Source organism: Heterodontus francisci, chromosome 3 (assembly GCF_036365525.1).
Source record: "Heterodontus francisci isolate sHetFra1 chromosome 3, sHetFra1.hap1, whole genome shotgun sequence".
In the NCBI taxonomy this organism is placed as follows: domain Eukaryota; kingdom Metazoa; phylum Chordata; class Chondrichthyes; order Heterodontiformes; family Heterodontidae; genus Heterodontus; species Heterodontus francisci.
This window is the reverse complement of record NC_090373.1, coordinates 82,173,605-82,196,404: the sequence shown is the minus strand read 5'-3', so window position 1 is coordinate 82,196,404 and position 22,800 is coordinate 82,173,605. Positions and strand designations below refer to the sequence as shown.

Here is a 22,800-nt window from a genome sequence, read left to right as displayed (position 1 = left end):
CATTTTCAAAATGAGAATGTTGAAGGTAAACTATGACACACTAGCCTCAATTCTCCAAGTTACTCTCCTGTCTGACAAGGCTCTGTTCTGGAATCATAGCTGCACTGAATTTTACCTGTTGGACACGTATAGGAATATTGAACTTTTAAGTGAATAGAAGTTACCCGTGCGTAACAACAGATGGTGCACTCCAAGAGTAATTAATTGTGTCAATGAGGTTGGAAATATTTTGATGACATGATAAGGTGTTACATAAATAGATGCCTTTCAAACACATATCTTTTCTTTTGTATTAACCTCTTTTATCCAATATGTATCATTTCTACATAGGTGGATCTCAAAAGGGCCGCTTAACTCAAGGTCAACACATTTGCTCAGGATGTGTCACTAATGATGTGCTGCAAGCGCCAGTACTGCAGTGTTGGACATCAGCAGCAAGTGAAGGACCACGAGCTTGGGGAAGGGCACCAGACATGAATCGTAGGGGGAACAGCACTTGGATGATGGAGATGGGGGCAAGAGGCAGTGGTGGCTGGTTATTTTTCAATAATACAGATTCCCATTCGGTCCACAATCCAAGTGGGTACTGTGTGGCTAGAGTGCTACTCGGGTGCTGCAACTGCATTAGAGGGCCATTGCCTAATTTAAATGAATAGCAGGGACCTAATGAGCCTAGCACAGCGCTGCAGCTTAAGCGCTTCAGTTGTCTACGTCATAGATCTCCTCCCAAATTCTTTTTGATCTCGACAGTTGCTAATGTAGTAACAGCAGTTACTAAACTTAAATCTGTTTGTAAGTAATAGTGAACCACCTGCATAAAAGTTCAATGCCAGGAATATAATAATGTATTCTCTTCTCACTTCTGATTTTCTCCTCAAGGCTCTGACATCCTTCTAGTTACTGACTTATTTCCAATTTCTCATTCTTTCCTAATTCTGACTCTACCCTCTTATTTGCTTTGTTCTCCACTCTTTCCTCTCCATGTAACCCATCCCTTCATATAACTCACCTTACTTCGTAATCTCTTCGCACTACTGATTCTCTGCTCTAGCACCTGACATCTCAGTTAACACTCTCTTGCTCTTGATTATTGTCAGCTTTTGTCTTTGCTGAGGGACATGAATAAGCATTACTATTATTTTAAAAGTTGTTTCAGGGCAAATAGAAGCAAAGCAGTGTGTACTATCTATAAGATGCACTGCAACAACTCACCAAGTCTCCTTCGACAACACCTTCTAAACCCACGACCGCTACCACCTAGAAGGACAAGAGCAGCAGATGCATGGGAACACCAGCACCTGCAAGATCCCCTCCAAACCACACACCATTCTGACTTGGAACTATATCGCCGCTCCTTCACTGTCGCTGGGTCAAAATCCTGGAACTCCCTTCCTAACAGCACTGTGGGTGTACCTACCCAACATGGACTGCAGCGGTTCAAGAAGGTGGCTCATCACCACCTTCTCAAGGGCAATTAGGGATGGGCAATAAATGCTGACCTAGCCAGCGACAGCCATTGCCCATGAATGAATTTTTTAGAAAGACAGAAACTAAGAATGAGCCTAACTTAAATGATGAAAGGTCATTGTCCTGAAACGTTAACTCTGTTTCTCGCTCCACAGATACTGCCTGACCTGCTGAGTATTTCCAGCATTTTCTGCTTTTATTTCAGATTTCCAGCATCTGCAGTATTTTACTTTTGAATGAGCCTAACCGATTGAATGCAACCGGTAGAGAGGGAGACAGTCATTTCAGCTGCATTTATAAAACATGGATACATTTGGAACAAGTAAAGTTGTCATTTGAACTAGTTAGCTGGGCCTCTTCCAGTAATTCCGTGTGCAGGACCAAATGGAATCAGTGCAAATACATTAATAATCCATGCTCTTTTATAATTTCCATATGGTACCTCATGGTTTACTTTACTTTGGCCAACAATTATATACTATGAAGTTTTAAACCTTTACTGGCCAGTTTTATTGGTTGAGACGTGACTGAATTTAATTTGGAGTGCTTTCTTAAACTTATCTGTGCATTACTTGGGGAATCACAAATACCTGAAAGTGAGCTAACAAAGTGTAATCTAATCGACAGGTGCTAAACATATCATAAACTATAAGATCAAAACTTGATTACCTTCTGTCAACAAAACCGCACAGATTAGATTACAGCACAGCCTGATAACTCTTATAAATGAAAAAAATTATCCTTTTTACTCCTGTTGTCAGGATGGCTTGCAGTTGGCAGTGTGCACCTTAAGATTTGACGACATTCATAAAACAAGATGTATTACACAAAAGTTGACCAGCATACAGTGTATTTTGTATGTATCACTGTTAATTATTTTACAGCTTTACTAAAATATTTGATTAATATGTATTTCATTCATAAAATATTATGTGGGTGTGACATTTCATTGTTTATATTCAAACAGTAAAGATAGCAATACAAACAGAAGTCCAGGTTAATGCCATCTGGAGTGCCATCTGTTTCATACAAAACCTATATTTAGGTTTAGAGAGTGGGTGAAGTAGTAGTTGTTACTGTTTTGGTGAATGTTCCAATGTGTTTTGCAGCTCAGTTGAGCATTCCAGAGTCTCTGTGCATTGCTGCCTGGGTTTCACAGGTGCATCTGATATTCCTTTCTGATATTATTGTAAATTTCTTGCAATATAATTTGCAGTAGATTTACAGAGGCATTCTGTGTGTGGTATATGCCATACTTAGGGCTGACCAATGAGCAATTTATTAGTGGATTAATTATATTTGTTATAAGGTTTCAAGTAAAATTATTCAGTGCACCAGAATCCTTAGTGTTCAATTTATTGACAGTGTTTCATTGATTAATAGAATTTGCAGCACAAAAACTGGCTGCAGGCGTTACTACTTTTAGTAATTTGTGTATCTATACATCTCAATCACATTGCTCCTGTACCACATTTAGACTTTTGCATTCCAAACAATATGTGGCCGACTTATTCTTCCTTCCAAAATGTAACATCCTACATTTATCTGTATTGAAATTAATTTACAATTATACGCCCATTTTGCAAGTTTACTCATGGCCCAGATTTTGCAGTTGTATTGATGGCGAGACTGTCAGTGCTTTCCCTCTTAACTCTGTGAAACTGTCAGCTACTTCTGGCGTCTACACATGTGAAGTTAAATGTAGAAATGCAGAAGTTGCTATCATTGATTCCCCACTGCTCCACAGAGTGCATTGTTGAAGTCCTCACAGATGGAAATCAATTAGAAATCACTGATTTGACATGATCTTCCACTTTGTACTATTATTATAGATTATACAGAGATACAGCACTGAAACAGGCCCTTAGGCCCACCGAGTCTGTGCTGGCCAACAACCACCCATTTATACTAATCCTACATTAATCCCATATTCCCTACCACATCCCCACCATTCTCCTACCACCTACCTACTACACTAGGGGCAATTTACAATGGCCAATTTACCTATCAAGCTGCAAGTCTTTGGCTGTGGGAGGAAACCGGAGCACCCGGCGGAAACCCACGCGGTCACAGGGAGAACTTGCAAACTCTGCACAGGCAGTACCCAGACCTGAACGCGGGTCGCTGGAGCTGTGAGGCTGTGGTGCCAACCACTGTGCCGCCCCAAAATCTTGCTGCAAAAACCTTTGAAAACATTTATGTCTTGTTGACTGAGGTGTAACTGGGTTTTTAATAGCGCACTGAGTCATAGCTACTGTTGAACAACCATTCTGGTCCTGAAATCTAATTTTATATTTGTGGAATGTCAAATTTCTCCATTCATGCTAAAAATTTCATAGATTTTTAAAATACTACAACAAATTGAAGTTTCTTTGTTATTTCAATTTCCACTTTAATCCCATGTTTATGTGCCAATAGTTATTTTGCTTTTTAAAAAAATTATCTAAAAGTGAATGATGACAGATCTGCTTGTGATTTCCTGTTTTGTATCTGTGAGAATTTTCAATGTGATTTTGGTGACTTAGCCTGCTTGATGACATCACTGTTGCCGGAAGCCAGAGAATGCCTATAGCTGGCACCAGAATGAAATTAATGCCAGGAAAGTGATATCCACCCCGCAGAGCTTATTAGATCCTTATGGGCAGCTTTCTTAGAGGTCACTGGTGAGCGCTGTCACTTCGCCTCAAAACCCTGACCATGGTCGTCTTGTGTTTAACACAATTATTATAAAAAATAATAAATATTTTGTTGAACGAATGATTGCATATGTGATAATGTGCTTGGCAATGGAATGGCAACTGAGTGGTGCATGTAGCTTAGGGGCAGTGTGCACAACTACGGGGCAGCATACATGATTCTGACTGTGAAGCAGCTTGTGTAGCTGCAAGGTAATCGGCATGGCTTGAACATGTTTCATATGTGGTCCAGTGAGGAACAGTTTCAAATTATTGATTTAATTAGCCATAGCACAGTGGCTCAGTGGTTAGCACCGCAGCCTCACAGCTCCAGCGACCCGGGTTCAATTCTGGGTACTGCCTGTGTGAAGTTTGCAAGTTCTCCCTGTGTCTGCGTGGGTTTTCGCCGGGTGCTCCGGTTTCCTCCCACCACCAAAAGACTTGCAGGTTGATAGGTAAATTGGCTATTATAAATTGCCCCTAGTATAGGTAGGTGGTAGGGAAATATAGGGACAGGTGGGGATGTGGTAGGAATATGGGATTAGTGTAGGATTAGTATAAATGGGTGGTTGATGGTCGGCACAGACTCGGTGGGCCGAAGGGCCTGTTTCAGTGCTGTATCTCTAAATAAATAAATAAAAATAAATAAATATACATTTGACTAGTGACAGGGACTGACCCCATGGATCGGAGAGAGTGGGGATAAAGTATCAATTTTTTAAAAAGGGCAGCATTTCAGAATTAGATAATTATAGACCCATTAGCTTAACTTCAGTTATTGGAAAGTCATGAGAAGGAATGATAAGAGATCCCTATTTGATCACCTGGACTGGGTAGGCAGTTATCAGAGACTCACAGTATGGCTTTTGGAAAGGAAAATCATGTCTCAAAAACTTGCTTGAACTATTTAACGAGGTAACCAGGTTCATGATAAAGATAACTCTGTCAACATTATATATTTGGACTTTTAGAAAGCGCCTTGTCGAAAGCTGAACAATAGATGACTTTCCAAAATGGAGTCGTAGTTCTTGGGCATATGGAAGGATACGGAAGGACTGGGTTGTAGGGAGGGGAGGGGAGGGGGAAAACAAAAGGTGCATGCGCACACCATGTGCAGATCGTAAACTAGAAGAGATTGTGGGATGAAGGGGAAGTGGGATGTGAGAAGGAGGATTTGGTATGAGGATACTGTCATCTTCCTGTGGCCACGGCCTCAGCTATGGCCGCTCCAGTGATAGTCCCCTCCATGGGGGTAAGGACATGCAGTTGTGCCTGTCACCTGCTAGTTAGGTGTTGCTGCTGCCTCCGGTTGTGTGCCACCTTGTCCTGCAAGAGAGAGGGAAGTGTGTCACTGAGTGTGGTGCAATGTGTTTGGGTGATGTGTCTGTCTTGGTTGAATAGCTGGCAGTATTTGCAAGCTGTGAGATCTTCTAAGTGTGTGAAGGTGAGGTGAAGTTTTGAATGTTAGGTATGATTTGTAATTGACAGAGATTGTTGGTAGTTGACTGATGGGGGAGTGGTGCATTGAGCAGTGTGCGAGGCTGGTGTTGCAGTTGGTGGTATATGGCATTTGAAGGTAGATTTACTGATCTTGACCACCTGTGTGAGGTCATTGAACATTTTGTGGCACTGCATCCAGGTCCTCGGGCTTGACGCCTAGCATTTACTGCCAATGCTATCTGTTCCCACTGCCTTCGCAAAGTTTGTCTGGAGGGCCTCCTGGCCCCTCGTGGACATCTCTCTTCTTCTCCACCTCCTGCAACAAGGCCTCCAGTGCAGTGTTGGAAAATCTCTGCCCGCTCTATTGTGTTATTATTCAGTGCTGCCCATGTCAAAATCTGTTCTAGAATGACTTCTAGCTCTTGCTGCAGCCACAATGCACTACTCCTTTCAGAGGTGCAGGCTAACTTTAAATCATGCTAGCCTCTCACAATTTCGTCCACCTGATCAACCACTAAACAGCATCTGAGCATTGGCTGCAAGCTGCAATTATTTAAATTAGCAGGCAGCACAAAGTTTGTGTGCTGCCTGTATTGGAAGCAACGGTCACAGGATAATCCTGCATTGTGATTCCCGCAACCGTTTTTGGGCCCTCATCAGTTTTGCAGCCAAGGTTTCTAATTTTAAAGTGTTACTGCAGTAGTTCATTGGAGCAGCTTCAACTTTTTACTGTTCAAAAAGTACTTTCTGGTCTCACTAAAAGTAAACAAATAAGTACAAGTGTGAAATTAAACCCTTGAAACAATAGTTTCAGATCCATCCTGAAGTTTTGGCTCAAAAGAATGTCCTAGAGACCTGCTATTTGTGTCGCTCTAACCTAGCTGTTTTTATTGATAATACACACAACAGGCATGCAGAAATGATACATCAGGTTTTTGTGAACCTGTAAAACAATTTAAAGCCACCAAAACCTGTTACAACAGAAAAACTTTGAGAATGATTCTTAAGGTTGTCTAATTGAGGATTTCTTTTGAGGAGTTGCTATGACTTTATTAATGCCTAAAGAACACCTGAATGAGTTTTTTGACATACCCAGATCGAGTGGGGTGACGCCAGCTTCGGTTCCAATTTCAAGGAGACTGAAAAAGCAACAACTTTATGAACACTGAGGAACTTGATGATCATGTATTGATTAATAAAGCCAAAACCCACCTGTCCAGGAGAGTTTACCCTGTAAAGCTTACATTTTCAGTCAGCGCACATAGAAGTGCAGAGAAAGAGCTTGTGTATTTGTAGCAGCTGATACCACGGGTAAAATGTACTCACTTCAGTATTCTGTGAAACCATAGGCAAACTATATTTTGATTCTAACAGACATCTAAACTATAGATAAAACTTTATTAGTTGGATTTCAAGTCTTCCTCTCAGGCAGTCCCTCGAGAACAAGGATGACTTTCTTCCGCTCCAGAGTTATCGGTCCTTAGGTGACTGAAAAGTCTAATTCTGGATCCGCACACTCTACCACAGGTGGGGCAGATGATGTTTGATGAGGAAGGATGTTCCCGATGGTGTGGGAGTCCAGAACCAGGGGTCATAGTCTAAGGATACGGGGTAAACCTTTCAGGACTGAGATGAGGAGAAATTTCTTCACCCAGAGAGTGGTGAGCCTGTGGAATTCGCTACCACAGAAAGCAGTTGAGACCAAAACATTGTATGTTTTCAAGAAGGAGTTAGATATAGCTCTTGGGTCTAAAGGAATCAAAGGGTATGGGGCGAAAGCAGGAACAGGTTACTGAGTTGGATGATCAGCCCTGATCATAATGAATGGCGGAGCAGGCTTGAAGGGCCGAATGGCCTACTCCTGCTGCTATTTTCTATGTTTTTATGAGGCGTGTGAATGGGATGCTCGAATTTCTGAACACTCCTTCTGCTGTTTGCAGTTGGTCGCTGCCTGGGCATGTCGATGTTATTTGAACTGGCTGGCACCGTCGTGGATGCTTCTTCTCCATTTTGGGCGGTCTCTGGCAAGAGATTCTCACGAATCAGTGGAGATGTCACATTTTTTCAGGGAGGCTTTCCTTTGCCCTCCTGATAACCTCTTGCTGTGACAGAGCTCAGAGTAGAAACCTTGTTTTGGGAGTCTTGTGTCAGGCATGTAGACAATGTCTGCCCAACATAACTAACTAGCCGTGACCAGTGTCTTAATACTGGGGATGTTGGCCTGATATCGGATGCTGATATTGGAGCACCTGTCCTGCCACTGAATTTGCAGGATCTTGCGGAGGCACCATTGGTGATATCTCTCCAGAGCTTTGAGATGTCTGCTGTACAGTGTCCATGTTTCTGACGCATACAGGAGGGCAGGTAACATTGCGGCCCTGTAGACCATGAGCTTGGTGCAAGTTTGACAACATCAAGCATTCTTTTTCTCAGATGACTGAAGACTGCGCTGGCACACTGGAGGCAATGCTGAGTTTCATCATAGATGTCTTCCCTTGCTGAAAGAGGCTCCCAAGGTATGAGAAGTGATCCACATTGTCCAGTGGTTTGCTGTGGATCTTGATAGTTGCGGGGGCTGTGTTGTGCTGCAGGAGCAGGCTGGTAAAGGACCTTTGTCTTCGTGATGTTTAGCTTAAGGCCCCCCATTCTTTCATACGCCTCTATGAATGCATCAACAAGGGTTTGAAGTTCGGCTTCTGAGTATGCACATTCGCAAGCGTTGTCAGTGTACTGCAGCTCAATGACAGAGATTGGGGTGACCTTGGTTCTGGACTGGAGGTGATGTAGGTTAAATAGTTTCCAGCTCGACCTGTAGAGTAGATCTACACACGCGGGGAGCTTCATGGAGAGGAAGTGGAGTGTTGTGGTGAGGAAGATGGAAAAGAGCGTTGGTGCGATGACACAGCCTTGCTTAACCCCAGTTTTCACTCGAATTGGGTCAGTGGCAGATCCGTTGGCAAGGATTATAGCTTGCATGTCATAGTGCAGTAGGCGGAGGATGGTGACGAATTTCTTCAGGCAGCCAAATTTGAGGAGGATGTTCCATAATCCCTCTCAGTTGATAGAGTCAGAGGCCTTTGTGAGGTCAAGGAAGGCCATGTTTAAAGGTTGCTGTTGCTCCCTACATTTTTCTTGGAGTTGTCTTGCTGTGAAGATCATGTCCACTGTGCCTCTTGATGGACAGAATCCACATTGTGATTCCGGTAGGAGCTCTTCAGCCACCGGGAGGAGGTGGTTGAGAAGAACTCTTGCGATGACCTTCCCTGTGGCAGACAGCAGGGATACCCCTCTGTTGTTACCGCAGTTGGTCTTATTGCCTTTTTTGAAGATGGTCACAGTTACGGCGTCTCAGAAATCCCCTGGCATGCTCTCCTCCTTCCAGATGAGGGAAATGAGACTATGTATTTCTGTCAAGAGTGCCTCTCCGCCGTATTTTAGAATTTCGGTGGGAATTCCATCAACGTTTTTTAGCTGTCGGATGGCCTTTTCAATCTCATGTTGGGCTGGGAACATGCTGAGGTTGTGGCAGGTAGCATGCTGTGGAATGTGGTAGAGGGCGCTCGTATCAAGGACTGAGTTGCGATTGAGGAGATCTTTGAAGTGCTCCTTCCAATGAGAGCTGACTGCCTCTCTGTCCTTGATCAAAGCCGCTCCATTCTTTGCTCTCAGTTGGGTCCTAGGGTGCTTAGGCCATAAATGGTCTTGACCGCGTTGAAGAAACCACAGATGTCATGGCTGTCAGTGAGCTGCTGTACTTTCTGTGCTCTTTCAGCCCACCAGCTGTTCTTTAGTTGACAGGTTTTTTTGTTGAGCCTCGTCCTTCAATTGTCTGTATACTTGCTTTTTTTCCCTCGAATTTTGGTGGTGCTTCCAGTTCAGGAACACCTTGCGCTTGCAATTTAGTAGCTCCTGGATCTCCTGGTTGTTCTCGTCAAACCAGTCTTGATGTTTCTTGGTTGAGAAACCAAGAGTATTTTCACTTCGGATTTCAAGTACTGTCTGATTTAATGATATAAAATTTCATAATTCAAATTTAGTTTGCATAAAGCCCATCATTTACTTTGGTAGAGTGTGTAATTGTTAAATATATGGAGTAATTTCCTTTGACTTACTGTCCATATATTTTAGAATTAGTTTTCAGACTTCTCAATAACAATAAGGAGCTTTGATCATCAAGCGCACATTTCAAAAATTCCAGTTAACACTGCATGTGATTTTTTAAAAATTACTTTAGATGGTTGGAGAATCATGTGCCATGAGGCAGAATTTCCAACAACTGGCAAGGCTTCTCACTGAAAGCACAATGTCAGAAAATGAATACTTTCAGCTAGCTAGCTGCGTGTTTACATTCTCTTCTGAGGAAGGACTGAACTTATTTCCACAGCTTTTGTGTAATTATACAATATGACATTGTCATTCAACACCTTGAAATTCAGAGTATAGATGATCCTTCATCTGCTCAAGCTATTTATACATTATCTTCTTCTTCTTCTTAGGCAGTCCCTTGGGAACGAGGATGACTTTCTTCCACTCCAGGGTTGTGGGTCCTTAGGTGACTGAATAGTCCAATTCTGGATCTGCACACTCTGCCACAGGTGGGGAAGGTGGTGTTTGGTGAGGCGAGTGAATGGGATTCTCGAAATTCCGAACGCTCCTTCCGCTGTTTGCAGTTGGTCGCTGCCTGGGCATGTCGATGTTATTCGAACTGGCTGGCACCGTCGTGGATGCTTCTTCTCCATTTTTGGGCGGTCTCTGGCAAGAGATTCCCACGAATTGGTGGAGATGTCACATTTTTTTCATGGAGGCTTTAAGGACATCCTTGTTAGTGTTTCCTCTGCCCTCCTGGTAACCTCTTGCCGTGACAGAGCTCGAAGTACAAAGTTTGTTTTGGGAGCCTTGTGTCAGACGTGCAGACGATGCGGCCCGCCCAGCGTAACTGACTAACCATAACCAGTGTCTCGATACTGGGGATGTTGGCCTGAGAGAGGACACTGATGTTGGAGCACCTGTCCTGCCACTGAATTTGCAGGATCTTGCAGAAGTATGCAAGAACTGGGCCCAAATATTATTGAATTCAATGAAATCAGTTAAATACATGTAAATGCAAATCATTGAAATGCTGAATTTAAGACATGTTGCAATTTAACACTGCAGGCTATGTGCAAAATCAGTGGAGGTGATGTTTCAGCTCAGAGGTAGGCATCAGTTTTGTGAGGGGACAGGGCAGGTGAGAGAACTTTTCCCATTCTCTAGGGAAAAGTGACAGACACAAAACTTAAGCAGTGAATTTATTCTGTGTTTATGTATTTGGCTGTGAGAGTTAACTGATTAGCAAACTGTGTGTTGATGCCATTTAATGCTTTAGTTTTAATGAAAAACTAGTTTATTTTCACTTACGTTCTGAAAATCCCTCTTTAACACGGAGTTTGCTTTCATTGGAATTGTGGGAAGATATGTACATTTTCGGTCTTGTTGCTGGGGTTTCTTTAAAGGGCATACCAGGAAAGTATTCCTAAAGATTTATTTGACATTGAAATAATAACAATGTTGAATTCACAATAGTTAATTGGAATTTAACAAGCATGTAATCATTGCTGCAGAAATTTTACAGAATTGCATTAATTATACTTTTTCTAATATATTCTCCTCTTTTCATGTTTTCCTTGGCTATGACATCTAGTCTATATTAATATCCATACATTATTAGGTTTGTCCTTTTATGATTGTGTGCAGTAAAGAATTTTTGATGAACATGAGCAAAATGTATCCATAACGTACCTTTGTCAAGCTGTCTGAGAGTGTTGCGAATGTCTGGTGGTGTCATGACCTTACATATTTCTTTAAAAGTCTTACTGGCCATGAAATTTTTCAGACCATTATCCCTGCAGTTGCCACTGGTTTGTGCCCAATGGTGCCCTGCGGCACTTCTTTCTTCTTCTTCTTTTGGGCCTCCTTATCTCGAGAGACAATGGATACGCGCCTGGAGGTGGTCAGTGGTTTGTGAAGCAGCGCCTGGAGTGGCTATAAAGGCCAATTCTGGAGTGACAGGCTGTTCCACAGGTGCTGCAGAGAAATTTGTTTGTTGGGGCTGTTGCACAGTCGGCTCTCCCCTTGCGCCTCTGTCTTTTTTCCTGCCAACTACTAAGTCTCTTCGACTGGCCCCACCATAATGTGCAAGGTCAGTGGGAGGGTACCTCAGTTGCACAGGTCACTCAATCACTTGGGGTGCTTCTCTATTTTTTCCCCAAAAATAATCTTTATTTATAAAATTTGAAAAAATACATTACAGTTCAAATTTGGTATTACATAAAGTGCAAAACAGATCAATTTCTTTCAATACAGTACATGAGGTACCTCATTGTATTTGTCATTACAGGTTATATTTACAATAGACATTTACATTTCATGTCACATATTCTCTGGTGCATACAGCCCGAGGGGTTTTACCGGGGTTCCAGCCACTCAGTATACTATGGTGGAAGGGTCTTACACAGTGGCCTTTCCCCAATGAACCTTTGCGACGGCTGCCCCAAACTTTAGTGCGCCCCTCAGCACATAGTCTTGGACCTTGGAATGTGCCAGCCTGCAACACTGAGTCGTTGACAGCTCTTTGCACTGGAAGACCAGCAGGTTTCAGGCAAACCAAAGTGCGTCTTTCACCGAGTTGGTGGTCCTCCAGCATCTCTGCTTCCCAACTGCCCATACCTGCTTGAAACTCTGGTGCTCTCCCATCCATGAGGGGAAGGGTTGGCCAAGTCCCCCAATCCCTTGAATCCCACCCGTGGGGCCCACACATTGACCTGGGGAAGTTTTATAGCTCTACTCAGCATATTGGCCAACACTATAATGCCCGGGATGTGAACAACTGGTTTAAGGAGACCATGCCCTCGCTCTTCCCCTGACATCATTTGCCTTGTAAGGGCAGTCAAAGATTCTATCCCATACAAGACAGTCAGGAAACTCCAAGAAATGACAAAGATCTAATATAACTGGGACTCTATCGGCCTCCACCTGAGGAATCTCTGGAAAGTGTATCTAATTGCAGTTGTGGCCTCCTTTCAGAATGTAGTCAGAACTATGTCCATACCTTATGCATTTATTTATTATTGCTAGATTCACAAACTTTCAGGTTCACATGCAAGAAAATTATATTTAAGCGGCTCTACATAGCTAATTACTGTCTTATTGCTGTCATTTATAGGAAATTATGTTAAACATTTTTAAGATTCAAAGAAACCCCATTGCAAACAATTGTAAAATAAAATCATCTTACTGCACGTTAATAAAAATTAACCATCAATTAAAGAAAAGTCATCAAGTTTCAGAAACCAGAAATTTGTGTGAAATGCGAGAGATAAATGCAGTTTTAACAATTTATTTCGAGAGTATTGTGATATGGAATGTAATAGATATCAATTAATCCTTCTAAGGACTATGTTAACATAATTTCACCAAATCTAGAACCAGTTTGCCTACATAGGAACTATGACACTACAAAGTAATTCATTGTGAAATGTTTCTGTGAGATTTGATAAGGTGTCATATAATTACAAGTCTTTTCTTTCAGGTTATAATTCATTAGTTTGCGCAAAGAACAATAGACTAGAAATGTCTACATTTTTCTTTTTATTTCTACTTTCAATTAATCATCTTTGGAAAGTTATACTTTTGAAGACATGCAACACCTCAAACTTAATTTAATTAAATGCATTGTGCAAAATGGCAGATGGTGTTGAGAATAATCTTCAATTGTTCACTTTTATAAAGCTGCCGCAACAGTTTGTTGTTCATAAAACATCAAAGCAGCCACAGTTTGTTTGCCTTTGCTGGAAATAAACATTCTCCTATCAGCAGACCAAAGTGCTACAGGAAGCATGGATTTATGTTCTGTCTACTTGTGAAAGGTAATGGGGTCGCTTTTAACTCCCAGGTGGGAATGCAGCCTAGCGAGTGGTTGGCACCTCCAGGAGTGACAGTGGGGAGGCTCAGACAATTTTAACGGTTGAGTCTCATTGACATGCCACTGGCCAACGTCCTGAACCAAAGCAGGTGGGAAGTCAGTGGAAAGCGGCTACTCAGCCATTAAAATCAGGCAGCAGGAGATCGCTGCTGGGAACCAGAAGGAAAAGTTCCTGGCAGTAAGGTAAGTGCTAAGGAGGGGATAAGATTGAGGAGGGGGAGGACTGCAGTGGAGGCCCAAGTTTTCCTTGTGACCCAGAGGAGCACTCACTTCTCCAGGCCTGCAAGGAAACTACAAACATTTAAAAATAACTTAACCATGCTGGGCCTCTTGTGGTCCTGGATCCACTACCTAACATGTTTGCCCTGGGGGGTAGCCACCATGTAGATTGCTGGAGATTGGAATCAGGCGCCAGTGAGTTCTGATGAAAGATCACATACATAAATGTGATGCTAATTTAAAATGGAAGAAAGTAAAAATCTGTAAAGACCAACAGGAAAGCACAATATGCTCTTTGTAACCTTGGAAATTAATGCTCTTTTGTTAAGCTGTGATATGTTTCACCCTAAGGAAATCAACTCACTTTTTCCAGATATTGAAAACTGAATTTTTCACAGTTTGTAATATTTATTTCTGGAATGATCTTTAAATTCACAGGTTTTAAAAAGACTCATAAAAATACAAAATTATTTTAAAGGCCTATAAGTCTACAAAACACAATGCATTCATGAGCTGATTGATCATGTATGGTTTGGGTATGGCTTTGTGGGTCAGAGACTAGTTGGGGAAAATAAATGTTTATTTTTTTGAAGAGTAAATGACCATTCAGCATATAAACATTTCATCCAGAAACTGAACTGGAGTAGCCATATAAATACCGTGGCTACAAGAGCAGGTCAGAGGCTAGGAATCCTGAGACGAGTAACTCGCCTCCTGACTCCCCAAAGCCTGTCCACCATCTACAAGGCACAAGTCAGGAGTGTGATGGAATACTCTCCACTTGCCTGGATGGGTGCAGCTCCAACAACACTCAAGAAGCTCGACACCATCCAGGATAAAGCAGCCCGCTTGATTGGCACACCATCCACAAATAATCACTCCTTCCACCACCAACGCACAGTGGCAGCAGTGTGTACCATCTACAAGATGCACTGCAGCACTGCACCAAGGCTCCTTAGACAGCACCTTCCAAACCCGCAACCTCTACCAACTACAAGGACAAGAGCAGCAAATGCATGGGAAAACCACCACCTGCAAGTTCCCCTCCAAGTCGCACACCATCCTGACTTGGAACTATATTGCAGTTCCTTCACTGTCGCTGCGTCAAAATCCTGGAACTCCCTTCCTAACAGCACTGTGGGTGTACCAACACCACGTGGACTGCAGCGGTTCAAGAAGGCAGCTCACCACCACCTTCTCAAGGGCAATTAGGGATGGGCTATAAATGCTGGCCTAGCCAGTGACACCCACATCCCATGAATGAATTAAAAAAAATCTTTTCAATTGGCTCTCTCACCCATCTACACAATACCCACGCCTTATGGGACCAGGGCACGTATAATCAATGGAGCTTTAAATTAAACTCAATCCCATTTTATTAATGTAAATAACAAAACTATACTCTATTTTTTTCAGGATATTAGATCAGCTTGATTCAGTGGTGCCACTGTCACCTCTATGTCAAAATGCAGTAGGTTCAAGCCCCACTCCCAGACTCCCAGTCTGGGCTAACACTTCAATGCAGTACTGAGAGAGTACTTTGTTGGTGGTGCTGTCTTTTGGTTGAATCATTAAAATGAGGGCCCATCTGTTTAATTAGGTAGACATAAAAGATTCCATGTCATGTTCAAAGAAGGGATAGGTGGTGGGCGGGTGGTGGGCTGGGAATCCCGATGGTGGTCAAGCGCAGCAGATGGTTTTCATGGGTTCTGATGATGGGAGTGGGGAATAGCAGACAGATCACAGTGGAGTGGTTTACTAGCTAGCATGTTGTGCCTGGAGGAACCACTCCTGCCCATCCTTGCCCACAGGCAGTGCTTTAAAGACACTTCCCTTATGGATTCATCTCCTCTTGCCTTCTTTCAGCTGCTGAGTTTCCTGAAGCCGCGGAAACCTGACCACCTATGGTTAAAGATAAATAAAGGCGGCAGACAGCCTTATTATACTATTTAAATAACCAACCTGCTTCCTGCCCCTCCCTCATTTCCATTAAACCAGAGATAGGTGGGTTCGACTTTTTGCATTTTAACTTCTGATACAGCCCCAACCCTCCCTTTTGAGGGAGTTAAAATTCAGCTGATTGTCTGTACCATGTTTTCCCACACATGTGACTCTGCTTCATAAAAGTAATATATCGTCTGTGAAGCATTTTGGGATGGTCTGAGCAATTTATTTCTTTCTGTTTCTCTTTATCATACAAAGCTTTATGTTACTGCATAGTTGTTATTTATAAGTATTCATCTCTTAAGCAGATGGCCTCAAAACAGGGCGCCTCTCCCACTGTTTGAATCTCTCTAATCTGGTTTCCAACCGGTTTAAGGCATCAACATATCCTGCTCAAAGTCACAAGGACTTTGTCCTTTATTGTATTCCTCTTGGCCTCTCCACCACAATCAACATGTTGACAATTCCATTTTCCTCCTCTACCTCTCAGTCACAATCCATTTCCTTGTCACTCTGCTCTCCTGATTCTATTCATATCTATTACATCTCTTCAGATGGTTTCTCCTTATATGCTCAATCACTTCTTGCATGTCTCAAGTCTTCATCCTTGGTCCCCCTTCTTTTTAATTGCCACTACTGTAGACATCAGGCACAAATATGGGGCAGCTACTGCTAACGTCACCAAAATACCCAGCAGAGCCATTGATTCTGTGTTGCTGCTGGATCATTAGACTGCCTGTCTGATATCAAGTCCTGGGTTAGTCTTATCTTCCAGCAGCTCAACGCTGGTAAACTGAAATCCTCCTGCTTAAATTTTGTTGGTACCTACGGCCCTCTGGCATCAACTTCCCTTATTGCCCGCAAACTGAGCCCCATGGTGTGCAACATTGGCTTTTTCTTCAAACCTGAACTGAGCTTTCTATCTCATGTTTGACCCATCACCAAGACCTCTTTCTTTCATTTACAGTATAATGTCACTTATGTCCATAGCTCACTACTGCCATATTGAAAGCTTAATCCACACCATCATCTTGAGGACTAGGTTCTTATTTGCACCACCCACTGAACTTTCTGCTTCATGCTTTATAAACTTTAGCTAATCCACAAGTGGAGCCCTCTCTATACAAAGTTGCATACACCCTTGAACCAGCTGTAGTGAGTTGGTGTCTCCCAACAAATTAACTTCAAGCTCCTTCTCTAGGTGGGCAGTCTTCTCCAGTTATACATGTCAACCTGCATCCTCTATTCCTCAAACTCTGAACTGCTGCTTGTTCCTTAACTCTCCACTCTACCATCAAAGGCTGGCCTTCTAGCCACTATCCTTTGGAACTCTCAAAACCACTTTGCATTGCTACCTCTATGTGTCTCCAAAGAATTCTAAAGAATATCTTTTACTATGGCCTTAGTATTCCACCCCCTCCCCCACCCCCCATTCACCCACACTTCCAATTTTTTATTCCTGCTTGGTGTCCACTGTCCTTTAAAATTCACTCTGAGATGTTCTTTTATATAAGGAACACCCTATAAGCTTGGTGTAGGTGAGATACCCTAGTAGTCCATTTACAGTATCATTTAGAGATGAATGCTCACATCCACCACCGTAACAGAAAAATGTTCATATCTTGGAAGAAATTCTGTCAGAATTAACAGGTTGCCAAAAAATTTAATGAATTACGGAGAAGAAAATGTTAATCAAAGATAACTTCAACTGTCCATGAGAGTGCGTAATGAAAATGGCAAATCAAAGATTTTTGCCCTGCTGATCATTCTAATAACCTGGCACATCATCGTTTATTAAAAAAATCATATGGTTGTCTGTACCTTGTTTTTATGATACAGAATGATGAGCAGCCCGAGAAAAATAGAAACAAGGAGAAAAGACGAGGCAGGCCAGGGAGAAAACGCAAGCAAACAATGGTAAGCACAGATCCTATTGTTAAATGTCCCATGATGTTCAAATACAGTGAGTCCTCTGGTTGCTGGTGGGGATGCACTTTTGGAATGCCAACATTCTAATAAGAACATGAATTGATTGGCTGCCTTTGTTCCCCTCAACTGATCCCTTTTTTAAACAGTCTTTGTTCCAGTGACTGTTTTATGTTTAGCTCTTTCTTCATAACGCAATCCAGTTGTTGGTTGATCGACTGCCTCAAATGGCCAGGCACCAGGACACAGAATTTGAAAGGGATCATTCCATATGGCCCTTGGAAGCTTTTCTTTCCCAGATCTATATTTAATTTTTTAAGATGTTGCGAGCTTGTTTCTCTCATTCCTTCCAATTTTTCCCATTAGCCCCACACCACTTTTTGAATTAAGTTTCAGCAGCAAGCATTTTCCAGTCTAGTGCTGAAAGGCCATTGCAATGTCCCAATTATGTGTTTTAATCTAAACCAAAAAGTAGCACATCTACTTCACCAACTTGGGGGATATTTCCTCATTGTTCTCCATGCAACAAAATCATAACGCAATTCTTTTTAAGTACATTTATAACTTTGTTACACATAGCGCACAGAGGAAACCTACCCATTCTTTTCAAGTTTTCCATTCCGCACACCAGCAAGTCATTTTGGCATATGAATATGGCTGCCAGTTTAACACTAATTAGTGCAGAAGAATAGGTTGTGGAGCTATTCCTATTAGGAACCAGGTTGATACTATCCAAATGCTTTTCTTTTGAGGTTACTGCTCAGAGAGGGCAGACATTTCAGCTGAGTAAACACAATCCCAGAGATTTTCAAACTCATTGCACCATCTATTTGCATAATTTTGTATTACAATTATATTTTAGAGATACACAAGAGACATATCACTATTTCTTGTTTCGGGGAGACATTTAATGTTATACATCAATTATTTATATTTAAGATTGGAAATGCTACCTATGGAAATCATCAGAGCTTAAAATAGTCATATGACTAAACTTCAGTGCCTTCAATATATAGTTACAGTTACAATAGCAGCTGGCAGTACCCAGCACTTGTTATTGTTGTCCATACGTGTGTTGAGTCAATCTTCCTCGAGACCGTTCTGCACATTTATAAAAATGTTGAATGATCCTGAAAGTTAACTAAATGCATTTATTATTTCCAAATTCTAATTACTTATTTTCCCAGAGACAACCAGGCACTTTAGTGTTAGCGTTTGTGTCCAAATAAATGATTTGGCCAGCATCTCAACAGCAATACCTGAACATTATAGTTAAAAGCAGAATGCTACTTGCATAGAAATTGCGCTTTGTTCAACTGTGCCCATCATACTTAATAGTACCCTAAGCACTGCAGCAGACTTTGAAGAGTGTATATACATAAATACATATTTTATGGAATATAAATTTAATTCACTTTCTAAATAGCTTCTCAGAGTTAATGTCAGTAATTTAATCATTGCTTACATTGTGCTTTATTTTGCATTGTGCCAGCAGTCACATAGGTGATAAATTTCAGAAGTTCTTGGGCCGCCTTTAGATACTTTAAGAAGAAAAAAAAGTGTGCTTGAGAAAAAAGGTTAAAAACATTTTGGCTGAAACATCACACATTTCAAACTCTAAACAGCTTTCCATTTTACACAGATGCTGCCTGACCTGCTAAGTGTTTCTAGCATTTTCAGTTTTCCTTTTTACTTCACGGGATTTCAGAGTCCTGCTCTTGTCATATTTGCCATCCTAGTAGCTTGGAATACTTTTGTGCATGTTTATTCAGATTATTTATCTGGTGAGTTAAAAGCCATAACCATCCTTCTGTAAAAGCTGACTTGCATCAGTTATCTAGGATTATCTTCCAAACTCAGTCTGAAAGAATGCATGCAATGATTAAATCAACTATACCTTATATTCAGATACAGATTTATGATAGCCATAATATTTTGGGCTTTGAGTTGGCTTAGCGCTTTGCTCAGGATCATTAAATTAAACTGGAAAACAGTTTTGATGTTTGGAAAGTAGTATCCTTTCTTGTTAGGAACCAGTTATACAGTTGGTCAGCGCTGCCAAGCTGCAACTTTAGCAAAGAAGTCACTCAACTGCTACATACTTAGTCAGACAGTAGCATTTGGACAAGTAGGCAATTACCCACAAAAGTCATTCAGATGTGAATTATCTCTTGTTTCAGTAACTTGCCTTATCAGTTTTAGTGGGGTATAAATGCAAAAAAAAATGAATGGGACTTAATGTTCCAAATTGCTTGAGTCCTACGAACACCTCATAATTATGAAAATATATTTGTTATTGCAGAAGAAAAGGTAAGAGTTTCTTTTTAACTTTCATGTTTCATGAGAGTGTGGTATAGATGAAGTGTTTTTCTGCATCTGATAAAAGGTTGAGCAAGGGAGAAGATGGAAGGGAAAAGCCAGGTTGGGAATTCAGAGAATTTTAAGTGGCTCTGATTTATGCTAACAATTCATCAGTTGCTTCCTTCAATCCATGTTTTAGCTCAGTGCTGCACAAGCACTTCATGAAATAACCATACATACATACAAACGTACACAACATTGGATGGGAAAAGACCAGCTGCTCTGTTGAACCTAGACAGCCCAAAATCTTTGAACCTTTGTTAATATCCAAAACTTCTCATTTGTGGTATAATTGTGATGAGTTTTTTCTGAACATTTTCCATTATTTTACTATATTTGCTGTAATTGGGTGCCCAAAACTACATGTATTATTCCAATGTGGCCGAACCAATGTCTCACAGAAATACAACATTATTTATTTGTTTTTATGTTTGTATAAAACCCAGAATCTCATTTGCCATTTTATAGGCTTTTCTACCCATACTTCCACCTTGAAAGATCTGTGTTTCTCCATTCTTGACCTTTACCATTTAGGGGACACTTCCTTTCACTGTTCTTTTCTCCCCACCCCTCCCACCCCCAAATAAACGACTTCACATCTCCTTGTATCCAACTACACCTGACCATTCACTAATCTGTCTATGTCTTCTTGCAGTCAATGCATTCCTCCTCAGTTGGCCGTAATTCCTAAATTGAGTAAGATTGTCAAACATTCAATATCATTCCTCTTCTGCCCAGGTAGAAATAACTTGTATAAGTAGAACATTAAATTGCAGCACCATTCTTTACAAACATACAAACAATGATGGATAGGAGAAGACCCTCTAGACCAGGGTGTCCAGACCTTTCACGTGAGGGGCCACAATACAATTTTTGTCCGACATAGGAGCTGGTGAACAAATTTTGGAAAGATAACGGCATGAGAAATTTATCTTCCTATTAATCAAAACAACAAAAAATGTGTATTTTTGTGAACAAGCTTTAAATGAGAAGACTAATTTATTAACTTACTTTCTCGTCACTATGTTGAACACTGATTTAGTGAGATACCTGGCATTGTTTTTGCTTGTCCAAGTAGTCAGTGTCTGCCTGCACACTTGATGTAGCGATGCGGAGTATTTGGATTGATGTCCATCTATCAGGAGTGATCGTGATCTCTTTCTCTCGCCTCTCTCGCCCCCCTCCCTGTGTCTCTTTCTCTTCCCTTTATTTCTCTCCCTTCTCTCTCTTCCCCTCTCTCTCTTTCCCCCCTCTCTCTTCCCCCTCTCTTTCTTCCCTCGCTCTCACTGAGACTCTTTCCCTTCTTTCTCGCTCCCCTCTCTGTGTATATCTCACTCCTCCCTCTCTCTCTCCCCTCTTTGTCTATCTCTCTCCTCTCTATCTCCCCTCCATGTGTCTCCCCATTGTATCTGTCTCTCTCCCCCCCTCTTTCCCCCCCCTCTTTCCCCCCCCTCTTTCCCCCCTCTCTCTCCCCCCCTCTTTCCCCCTCTCTCTCCCCCCCCTCTTTCCCCCTCTCCCCCCCTCTTTCTCCCCTCTCTCTCTCCCCTTTCTCTCTTCACCCCCTCCCCTCTCTCTCTCTCCCCTCTCACTGTCTCTCTCCCTTCTCTCTTCACTCTGTCTCTATCTCTCTTCCCTCCTTCTCCCCATCCCCTCTCCCGCTCCTTGGGCTGGTGCAGGTTTAAAGGATTACCTGACTCTCTCTCTCCGTGCTTCCTCAGTGCTGCTCCACCCCCGCCTCTGACTGTCTACCTCCTGCTCTCCCGTCGGCTTCGCCCTCACAGCAGCCATTCCCATTCACTTGCTCACTCCCTGAACTGCCTGAAAACAGCAGGGGCTACCTACCCCAGTGCACTGTGAAACGCCAATCAGCGCACACCCAACCTGAACAGCTGTCAGTCACAGACAGTGACCAATCAGAGACAGGTGTCTGCCATCCGTCAGATGCAGGTCTCGCCTACCCTTTCGCCTGATATACGCTTGAATAGGAGAGCCATCAATCAAAGCCAAGCAATGCCCCTCCTCCAATAGCTATTGGCCATTCCCAGTGATCCTGCCGTCAATCAAAGCCGAGCCACGTGCAGCCCTTTGTCAGTCACACAGGATTGGCAGGCCGGATTCTGGCTCACGGGCGGCATGTTGGATAACTGTGCTTTAGTTCAGCTAGCCAGTCCCACACAATTGTGATGACTTGTGTATCATAATATATACACTTTCCACCCACCCAAAATCCACATGATTTCCAGGGAGAGACAAAAAAATCAGTTAAAAAGACAGGTCAGTCGGGAGAATAATATCTGATAAATTCCTTTGCGATCCATCTAGGTGATCAAAGCTAGTGCAGGCGATCACACTGGCCCTGAATTCATTTATGCAACATCTACTGTAACACATTTCTGAATAGTGCCAACTATCTGTTGTGCTGAAATGTAACATAACTTTGTACTGTTAATGAATGCCCCTGACATTGCTGCTTAAACTGCCAAAGTTCCATTTGCTTTGCAAGAGTTTATTTAGGGGACAGGTATTGGTGCTACAGCATTAAAGCCTTTAAACTGCACTGTGGGATTGTTATAAACAGATATATTCATGTGAAATTTCTTCCCCTGCTGTTTTAACAGAGGTATTATATTATTTCAAATAAACAGATTAAGGTCTCTATTAAAATAGTGCAAACTATTTCATACAAGTGCTTTTAGCATTTGTGCACAACTGTTGCAAAGCACAATTACAGAGCCTGATTTTAAAAAGAGTTTCCACTTTATGTCAATTGACGAAGTGAACGATGCACATTCTTCAACCTAAGTACAC

At 42.0% G+C, this 22,800-nt stretch overlaps 1 protein-coding gene across 7 annotated transcripts in view; it reads left to right on the top strand.

The window, feature by feature from the left end:
* The window catches only part of dnmt3ab (DNA (cytosine-5-)-methyltransferase 3 alpha b), a 718,146-nt gene that overhangs the window by 63,570 nt on the left and 631,776 nt on the right, over window positions 1-22,800 (top strand). For all 7 annotated transcript variants that reach the window (XM_068023838.1, XM_068023830.1, XM_068023822.1 and 4 more), the window contains exon 3: window positions 17,545-17,622. In XM_068023838.1, the coding sequence (XP_067879939.1) occupies window positions 17,545-17,622 (78 nt within the window). The remainder of the gene's footprint in view (window positions 1-17,544; window positions 17,623-22,800) is intronic.